This window comes from Parasteatoda tepidariorum, chromosome 7 (genome assembly GCF_043381705.1).
Source record: "Parasteatoda tepidariorum isolate YZ-2023 chromosome 7, CAS_Ptep_4.0, whole genome shotgun sequence".
In the NCBI taxonomy this organism is placed as follows: domain Eukaryota; kingdom Metazoa; phylum Arthropoda; class Arachnida; order Araneae; family Theridiidae; genus Parasteatoda; species Parasteatoda tepidariorum.
This window is the reverse complement of record NC_092210.1, coordinates 39154411-39165139: the sequence shown is the minus strand read 5'-3', so window position 1 is coordinate 39165139 and position 10729 is coordinate 39154411. Positions and strand designations below refer to the sequence as shown.

Sequence of the window (10729 nt, the reverse complement as noted above, 5' to 3'; positions counted from 1 at the left end):
TATATATATAATATAGTAGTTGAAAATAAAGAGAAAACTGAATCAGTTCCACTCATAAAGGACAGTAAACTAATGGTACTTTATATTTTCATACATTACAAAACTTCAGCTAAAATTAGAGTTAGTCGAAAAGGGAGCAAAATTTCACTTTCAAGATTTGTCATTGAATAACAGACACTAAAGCTTCAATAAAGTAAAACGAGGAAACAAAATTATTATTATTATGAAAACTTTTCAACTCACTCCGAGAGTAATCCATATACAATATTTGTCGTTTTATCTTCACAAGCTTTGAGAGGAGGAGGTGTTGCACAAGTCTCACCCTCTTCTTCAGCTGAAGCAAAATGAACAAACATAAATTTCTTAGATGAAGCAGATCACACAAATGCATTCTCCAACGGGCAGCATAGACCACAATATTGCTGTAACCTTAGAGGTGTTCCGTGGTTTATTTACATGGTAGAACCAATAAACACAATGTGTCCGCAAGGTAATGGGCCAATTTTCATATGTTACCGGTCAAAAGTGCGCCGAGTTAACAGATACACTGCTATATAACGGGAAAACTCTGCACTAATCCTAATAAGTAAGACAATGAGGATTTTGCTTATTTATGGGTGCATTGTTTTCTTCATTCTAAACAAAACTTTTGAGATATTGAGGTCCCGCAGTGGACTGATCGTTAAGACACGGTTCTCATTAGATCACCGAAGTCAAGCATCACTGGCTGCGGTCAGTGTGCGGGTGGGTGACCCACTTGGATCAGTCTGCGTAGGGACCGAGGGTGTGCGGTATTGGTCCTCGTTAAACTGTGCTACCGTAAAGTGCTCGACTTCGCGCGCAGGTCGTCGGGCTACCGAAGCGGAGGTGCCATCCCCTCCGCAGAGGATCAAAATTGTGATGGCATGTCTTCGGATCATCCTCCGGGATGTTTCCCAGACCGTCGCCAATAGCCCATTGTGCAGCTCTAGTGCGACGTAAATTAACAACAACAACTTTTGAGATATTGAGCATTAGATATTCAATACTCCAATCTCGAAATAACACAGAGTGTTCAGCAACCACCACTCTTCACGCACATTTTGCTAATTCTTCCTGAAAATTCAGTTGAAACGTATAAACATTAGGGGTCGAAAATTTACAATTAAGTATGAAAGAAGCAAAAGCACCATCAAAAAAAATTAGACAACCAGAAAGGAACTCTGGGTAAAAACATCAAAACCAGTTTGAGTACCTGATAAGAAACGGGGTTGTTTCTAAAAATCGCCTTTCAACTCTTCTTCGTTTCGTTCGGCAATCACGTAAGATATCACCCCTTACTTCCTTAGTAATTCAAAAGATTTCGAGAGCGTTATTGTTTTTTCTTTACTTATATATTAATTTGTGATGCCTAATGTTTATAAGTTTTCTTTTCTGTATTTATTAAGGGTTGTCGTATGGAACACCCTCTGTATGAAATATATCCCGATGTATGCTTCTAAAGTTGAAATATGATGTTTCCATAAAGTTGAAATATGATGTTGAAATATGATGACCCATTATTCTAAACAAAAGAATCAATCAGCACAAGTTTTAAACACGTTGTTTTTGAGATTCATATGTAACGCAAAATGAACGAAAAAACAAAAGAAAAAAATCGGTTAAACTGCAGTTAACTAGTTAATGATAAAAAGCAAAGTATACTATAACTATATGTTTTTATAATGTATAAATTATTTTCTCCTTTAATATTTAGTTCGCGAATCGACACGTAACTTTAAATTATCGCACTTTTTTTTTAATTATGACCTACAAGCACTTACAACAAAGCATTTGAAGTAAAAAGGCGAGTTATTTATCATAATTCAAAACCTTTTTTAGAACTACTATTAGTCACCTATGATAAATATGATATGAGAGTAACATCTTTCTGATTCGAGAAATTGTTCCTTATTTTATGTGCATACGATCATTTTCTCACTGTTGAAACAAGTTTAACAGTACAGAGCTATTAATAAAATTATTTTCAAAAAAATGCAAAATTCTTACGGGCTTCAGTCGTAACTGGAACAGAAGTTGTTGGTTGTTCAGTAGTAGTTGTTGTAGTCGGTTTAGCTGTGGTAGTTGTAGTTGGCTTAGTTGTCGTGGTTGTGGTGGGTTCTGTTGTAGTCGTGGTTGAGGCGGATTCTGTTGTAGTCGTTGTTGTTGATTCAGTCGTAGTGGTTGTTGTTGGTTCAGTAGTAGTCGTTGTTGTAGGTTCAGTGGTAGTTGTTGTTGTTGGTCCGGTTGTAGTCGTTGTTGTTGATTCTGTCGTTGTGGATGTTGTTGGCTCAGCTGTTGTGGTTGTTGTTGGCTCAGTTGTTGTGGATGTTGTTGACTCAGTTGTTGTAGATGTTGTTGGCTCAGCTGTTGTGGTTGTTGTTGGCTCAGCTGTTGTGGTTGTTGTTGGTTCAGTTGTAGTGGTTGTTGTTGGTTCAGCTGTTGTGGTTGTTGTTGGAGCAGAAGTTGTGGTTGTTGTTGGCTCTGTTGTTGTGGTTGTTGTAATTTGTTCTGTGGTAGTAGTTGTTGATTCAGTTGTTGTGGTTGTTGTTGGCTTTGTTGTTGTCGTTGTAGTTGTTGGTTCAGTTGCAGTGGTAGTTGTTGATACTGAAATCGTGGTTGTAGTCGGCTTCATTCTTGTTGTGGTAGGTTTCATTGTCGTAGTGGAGGTAGTAGGCTCAGCAGTTGTGGATGTTGTTGGGGCTTCAGTAGTTGTTAGAGGTTTCGACATCTAAAAATTCTCTTAATATTAAATTTCAGGTCAAGGAATATTAAACAACTTTTCTACAATACTTTAAATTATCAAATATTTGGTTATGCAAAATTATTTTGCTCCATTTAGTCGTTTAGTTTTTATTTCTTTCTACCTCGTTTTTTTATTTGCAGAGGGTTAAAAAAAATATTGCTTTCTGAATGACAGTTAAAAGAACCAAAGTTATCTTACTTATTTAGTAAAAAATAAATCAGTTTTCGCTAAACCCGTCTTAATTCAAGAACTTTCTTAATAAAAATCAATTCTTATTTTATTTAATTTATTTATTTATTTATTTTTCTTTTATTTCAGAATAAGAGAAAAATAAATAAATAAATAAGCGATGCATGCATCGTTATATGAAACATGCATCGAAATGTTTCATAAATTTAGTTTTTATGTAATCGAAAACAAGTGCCTAGTATTTTAATGTAAAATACAGTAGGACAATTTCTACAAAAAAAGTTGCCATAAAACATGACAGTTTGTTACTAGATAGCTCAATTATGACTTTTACTAATAATTAAAAGCATAATTAATTCTAAAAATAAACAGTTATAAAAAAATCATAAGGTTCAATGTTGGATAGGATTTTGGATAGGTACAACATACAATTTTTGGTCGGCAAAATTTGTTATGAATCCAAGTTTTACATTGCAAACTATACACCATAACTTTAACTGAATGAGGTTTACGCATATAGCAAACCATTCTTCAAATCTTGTGAAAGGGTGCCTATTTTTGAGCACTTGAAACTTGTCCTTTTTATTTTCATCTATATATTTGATCTATATATCATCTATATATTCATCTATATAATGAAGTCTTTTAAATCAATTAATATCCTACAGCTTTCATTTCTTGGGACTATTTATTTAATACATCTAACTAGTTTCGATTCCTTACTTCGAGAAATTGTTTTCTTAGATTTTAGTTTACTGTTTTCAATTTTTAAAAAAAAACTGAATTTGAGGGTTTTTGGCCAAATTTCTTTAGTTTTGCATTCATCTTCCAGCTCTTTAACTTTTTCTTAGGCGAGTTTACGTTCAATCGATAGTTCCAGTTTATTTCAATAAGGGTTGTTGTTTAAACTACAGCTCTTTGTGAATTACCTATTAGGTGTTGAAATCAATGAAATCTTTTTAATTGTAACCTCCAGTGCAAAGATAGGCATTGAAGTATATTAGTCTGGTAAATCCCTTCCAAGCGGATAATTACTTACATCACAAGAAGACTCATAATTTGGATCCGATTGATTCGTCAAGTTTCAGCTAGTGAAATATCAGTTTCATTAAAAAGTGGTGGATCTAAAGGCCAAGCACTGAAGTACTTAAATCCTTGAACAGAATTTTCGATTATTGTTGCCCGATTCTAAGCCTCTTTCACTAGATTTGACTCTTGGTATTGGTACCAGGATGACTTTTCAAACATTTTTCAGCTGCTTAAATAAAGTACAGTTTAAAAGGCTTGAAAAATGACCTGCTCAGCGGTGTGAGTAGATGCGTCACGCGTCCCGTTAGCTGTAACGTAATTAATGCAACATTCCTCGCCAACTCTAAAGCGTCTAGATTTTTCGAATGAGTCAAATCACTATTAAAAAGAAGTAGAACTTGCATTATACAGGAAAAGGTAGGCAAATTTGCAAACCATTAAATGAGTATTCGAAAGTGCTATTTGATTTCGTGAATTTCAATAGTGTACAAATCATGTTACCTTTTTATTGCTAAGCGAATTTTGGAATAAATTAAACTGATACTTAAAGATATTAAAGGCGTAGGGCATATGTGGACCTTGGAATTTATTTCTAAATCGTACCGGTATGATTTAGGAGCCCCCAACCAGTACAATTTAAGCAAGCAGGTCACATAACGATGCGTTTAATCAATGTCTTACTCCTAGCCTTAAACAATAATTAGCTACATAAGAAACAAGTAAAATATAACAAAATAAGTTATTTAGCAATTATGTGATGCATATAATGATTTGCACAAAACATTAGATCTACTATATCCATACACATGATGTTCAAAATGACATTGAAAATTTGTAAAACCAATAAATCTAAATAAAAACTTAACGCGTGTACACAACGACTTGACTCTTCTGCCTGAATCTCCACGTGAAAAAAAAGACTTCTTAATTTATTCGATGTTGTATTCTACCCTCAATACTTTTTTTAGAAATAAAAGACGATATGATTCAGGAGAGGTACGATTTAGGCAACTTTTTATACCTCCATAGAATAAGGTTCCCCTGCAATAAAACTATTCTTGAAATATAGTAATGAATCCTTCAAAATTGTTTTTGTTTTCTTTTGTTATTTTCATTTCATTAGTTACGACATACTTACAAGTTAAATTTGAAAGATATCGCAATATTTCAATTTCCCAGTACTTCGTTTTTACTGATACTAAAACAGAAATAAGACTCTTAAAAAAATTTTATTTACTAAGAAAATTTATGGAGATATGGCCCCAATCTGTTTGCAGTTAATAAAATATATCACCATATAATTGGGAGCAACATGCAACTAAACTAATGCATGAAAGGCAGTAAAACACTTCAAAATCAAATTATCCTCATAGACTTACGTGGTAAACCTGATAACCCTCGTAAGCACAGCCACCATCAGAACAATCCTCTTCATTGATATATTTCAGAGTATAACAATCTCTTGAATAATCACCTTCCTCAACCGGTTCAAGCGCCAGACCAACACAATCGGAATTGCTTTGGCATTTCTGCAGACAAGATATCATAAGAGATTTGTTATATTCACCCAATACCCAATTTTCGTGGAATTTATCTTCGAACCAAAAATAGTATGGCGAAGGTGTTGAAACTTCAAAACCCAATGTCTGGCAACTTATCCAGAGAAAAAAAGTTATAGTCTTAGTATTTATCATTATTGCGAGATAACTTCCGGGAAAAACTATGAAACGATGAATCAAATGTAAATAACTTTGTTGTACTTTAAACACTGTTTTTCGTACCTAAGCATCTCCTATATATATTATTAACATCGCAATTAATTTCTTTTTTAATTCACGAAATACGAAATTATAATAAAAATGATTTTATTATTTTTAGAAATAACTAAGCAACCGAAAAAGCATGCAACGTCTAGCAAATAAGCTATTCAAAACTTTTAATATTTTATTCTTCCTTTTACACGAAGTATAAAAAATTCATAAAATGCATCTATAATCAAAACATTTTGGTAGGTCTAGGTAGGGGCTATGCCTGATGAAAGGTCATCACGACAACAAACAATGTTGCAAGCGAAGGAAGAAAAAAACACCGATTTAGAAACAAAGTACTTTTGTTGTAAATTTTTTTAACAAAAGCAGTCTAAAAATAGAATAATTGACATTCTAAGCAGAAAAGTTTCTTCATCAAATAAGTATTTATAATTAATGAAAAAATAAGTAATATTGCAGAATTTTATACAGTATTGTAACAAATAATCATAACAGACAGAAATGTTTATATTGAGGTTAATTATAATGTTTAATTATAATGCAAATTATCATAAAATTTCTATTTGAAATCTTTCATATTTTATGCTGTATATTCATGTATTTATGAGATTATCTATTGCAGAATATTTTAATTAAAAAGATACCAGCCTCCATAAGCCAATGCATTAAGAAATTTTTATTTAAGGTAGAAAGATTATAGCTTCAATGTAATTTATCATAATTTACTTCCTTAAAAAAATTTTATATATGTAGAATTTATGTTATAAAAGGCGTAAAAACAGTTACATAAATTTGATAAAATGATAAATTACCTGGAAAATAAATTAATTACCAAAAATTTTTAATTATCTGGACGATCTCAATCCAGATAATTTAACATTTTTGGCACTTGTTTTGAGTATAGATGTGGGCATTCTTATAACAGTTTTAATATTTTGCCATATTTATTTTGTCTGAAAAATACTGAAACAAAACTAATTTTCGATTCTAATGTATTTTTCATACTGGAAAGCCGACCGGCCTGTGTAGGGGGCAGAGAACTGTCCTTGCATCAGAAAGGTTCTGGGTTCGAATCCCGGGCAAGACATGGATGTTTCTTTCTCTCTATCTAAGCTCTATGTCCTTTCTCCTTTGTGTGTGAATGTGACCCGCCCTATAAACGGGTTGTGGTAGTGCGACGTGGACGGCGCTGCTCCACCACCGTGGCTTCGCCACAGGTACCAACTGGGTAACGAAAAGAGAGTCTGGCACTTTGTGGCCAATGGATAATAGTTCGAAGCGCCAGCCATTAAAAAAAAAATTCATACTGGAAAAGCCAATCGAATCTGGAAATTTCGTTGAGCAACGCAGTTTAATACGGAACGCCAAGAGATTGTTTATAATCTGGTCCAACCACGGAAACTAAAGCTTTTTGAAAACATTTTTCAACAAAAATTGCTTTCTGAGAAACAGTGCTGGGCATTTTTGTTTTAAATAAACTATAAAAAGGTAGTTGAATATCAAGTTTTTGACTGAAACTTTCATCTTCCAAAAGAATAGTTTAAAAAGTGATTCTGCGTCAAAACTTTCTTAATTTTTTAAGAAATTCTAAGATATTTATTTGGAAATTTATCAATCATAAAGAAAAGTAGTAGCTTATTTTAAGAGTAAGCAAGGGTAAGGAATTCTTAGTATAAATAACTTAAACAAAAGTTTAGATTTTAGAAAAAATAGAATAATGCCTTATGAGAGCGAAGACTCCATAATTACAAGATGTCAAAATACAAGGCTTATTTTGCAAAAAGTCTTTACATTTTGTGTATCTCCATGGATATTGGTACTGAGTGTGCTATCTGTGTGTTTAGAAGAGCGAAAGGTTTTAAGTTCATATTGCAATCAACAAGTAACCTTAAAGTTATTTTGACTGTGAAATCAACTTGGAATCTTTCCCTTCGGAAAACAAATATTGATCAATCAGCATATGCATGACTTCATATATATTTTGAGCATATGCACAAAATTTAAAGACTTTGCTAAATAAAATGTATCGTTGACGAAGATATTTCTCTCCACTACTCCAATTTCTTTGAAAATTGCCGCTTAAAACAGTTAACTAATCTCTTCATATGAAAGTTTTTCTGCCATGCGAGTACAAAGGTCATGAACCACATTTTCGTGCATAAGTTTAATGCAATACTTTTATTTATTCATAATCAGAATAAAAAACAGATAGTGAGATCTTTTATAATTTTATTTAATAAAACTCAAAACAGTTTACTGTAGTTATACAAAATATCTGATTCATATGCAACTAATTAGTTTCGCGAAATTAATTTCTACCTAGTTAAACACACGATTAATGTAAGGCTAGTGTCTTAAAATGTAAATATCTTGATATGAAGTAGATATCTTAAAATGTAGATATCTTGATAATTATCAAAATTAATAAACCTTTTTTTTTTTTGCTGATAAAATTTGAGCAAAAATAAGGAAATACAATAAAAATTTAAATTGGAAAAACATATTTATGAGAACTTACTTTTTGAGAAAAATTAAAGCTCTTAATCATAAAATTAAAACATTTCGTAAAAGGTAATGCAATTTAAGTTCTCCAACCTTGTTTATTTTATTAAATCCTAGCTTTATAAAACTTAAACTCTTAAAATGAAACGTAAATTGAAAATTTCCTAAGAAATTATAAAATGAACTAATCATTTTAAAAAGAGGAAAATTCTTCAATGGATCCAAAGTGAAGATGACCCTTTTTAAAATGATCAATTCATTTTAAAATTTAAACTACTCTAGAAATTTAAAAAGGAAATATTTTAAATGAGAATTAAAAGAAAAACTATTGCTAATCTAGTCAAATTAGGCGAGCACCTAACAAATTACGATAATAACGCGGATAAAATTTGGCATAAACTTTTTAAATTTGAATTTAAAAGTTCGAATTTAGATTTTATAAGAGTATTGCAGTGAAATCGATGTAGAGTTTATTTGCACTGCTTTAAAAATTAAAAACTAAATGTATTGATACTCAACTAAAAAGTATTCAATTTAAAGTAAAAAATAGATTTTGCAAAACTAAAGAAAAATTAAATTTATTATTCAACAAATGGAGAGTGAGTGAGTAACTTCTCTTTATTGAATTCCCGGTACAGCGACAATATAGTTTTTTTTTATCTAGATTTTGTTTCTCTTGTTAACATCAAAGTACAGTTTTTAACTATTATCTTGAAAATTAAATAAAAATTGCATTGCCTTGCTTAATTTAACTTATATCTTTAATATACTTTATCCGGAAATTGAGAATATCGGAAAAAAATAACTAGTTCTCGAAATGTAACACCTAAAACTGATAAGATTATCAACAATTCAAATTATTTGAACTCTATAGCTTTTTTCATTTGCAAACTCCATTTTTTTAAATCTTATATGATAATTAAATAAAATTCCAAAGTAAGACAAGTATATTTAAAGGTTGTTTTCTATTTCATTATAAATTAGAAAAGTATGATTTAATGCATTTTTATACGAAATAAGAAAGCTAAGTGGCAAATGTAGCAGGGAAATTTAGATGAAAATTAAAACGGCAGTTCATCCCAAATAGGCTTTTAAATATAACAACCATTACATTAACATCAATGAGAAAAGGAGCTGGTAGAATTAACTTATTTCACTCGGAATAAAGAGTTTACATTTTGGAATAAAATATTATTTATCAATTTTATATATATTATTATTATATATATATATGTAAACCATAACAGTGACATAAATGAGAAAAGTACCTAGTAGAATTGGCTTAAAGTCTGGATAAAGTGTCCAATTAGTATAATATAATGTTAAATTCAAGACAATTCCAGTTATACAATGTTTGAAGATAAGTGGCAAATATAACAGGGAAATTTCAAGGAATTAAAACTGCAGTTCAGCCTAAATAGGTATATCAGTACAACAGTACTTGGTAGAATTTGCTTATATCACTCGGAATAAAGCAGACAATTATTACAAAACAATGTTAAATGCGAAACTGGCTGTACAATGTTGTAAGATACTTTAGAAAATTAACATTTCACTAATTTTCAACCCATTGCAGAAGGTAAGGGAAATACTGGATTGGGTCAAAGTAGCCTTCGCGGAGGACTTACATGGAACTAATCCGCATTTGCGTTACAAGGAGAGGAAAAAGGCAAAAACCTCCCACTGTTAAACTGACGGCGATGGATACTAACCCATGATCCGTCTACCGCTTAGGATATCTTAACATTTAAAGTGAAAAGCTTTAATTCTTGCAATATACAGAGTGTTGGATTTTGTTGTGAGCAAATCAGACTGAAAGTAACGTAGAACAAACTGAAAACTTAACTTTTATTTACATCAAAAAGAATATAAAAACAAGAAAGATGTTGCCAGCACAGGAAACTCAAACTATCTAACTAATCTCGAACTCAAACCTCAACATCCTCCCCACCCTGGTCGACCTCGAGGGGGATGACCAGAGCTTAACGGACGGGTTATATTGTGACCTTTAACTCAAATCTCACAGGATCTTATTTTTCCATCTCGCCCTTCATGCAAGTTCACCACTCTAGCTTTCTTCCACTGTGCCGTGGTCGGACATCCTCTTGTAGGAGTACAATATCGCCAATTCGAACGTTAATGATATTGTCCTGATTACGAACTTGATGAAATGACCGCAATTGAAGCAAATATTCCTTGGACCATTTTTCCAAAAGCAGTCGAGTAAGTCCTGCTGCTGCTTGTAGATTTTTCTTAGCTTTATGTTGTTATTTGGGCTGGATGGAATGGCCATTAGTTTTCGTCCTGTCAAGAAATGGCTTGGTATTAAGGCTGTGGAACTGTCATCTTTTCCATCTTCGTATACCAATGGTCGGCTGTTCAGAGCGGCTTCTATTCCAATGAGGGCCGTGGACAGACCTTCCTCGTCAAGAAGTGCTCGTCCGAGTACCTTTCGTAGACATCGCTTGACAACTCC

At 32.2% G+C, this 10729-nt stretch overlaps 2 protein-coding genes across 2 annotated transcripts in view; both read right to left on the bottom strand.

Moving 5' to 3' along the window:
- LOC107448495 (integumentary mucin C.1-like) overlaps positions 1-5740 on the bottom strand; it is a 12359-nt gene extending 6619 nt beyond the window's left edge. Inside the window, exons 1-3 of the mRNA XM_016063722.3 lie at positions 5362-5740; positions 2029-2749; positions 244-334 (exon numbers count right to left, since the gene is read on the bottom strand). Coding sequence (XP_015919208.3) covers positions 244-334; positions 2029-2749; positions 5362-5676 — 1127 coding nt within the window. The 5' untranslated portion in view covers positions 5677-5740. The remainder of the gene's footprint in view (positions 1-243; positions 335-2028; positions 2750-5361) is intronic.
- Positions 5741-10321: 4581 nt separating this feature from the next.
- The window catches only part of LOC122271617 (uncharacterized), a 2740-nt gene continuing 2332 nt past the window's right edge, over positions 10322-10729 (bottom strand). The window contains exon 2 of the mRNA XM_071183755.1: positions 10322-10702. Coding sequence (XP_071039856.1) covers positions 10322-10702 — 381 coding nt within the window. The remainder of the gene's footprint in view (positions 10703-10729) is intronic.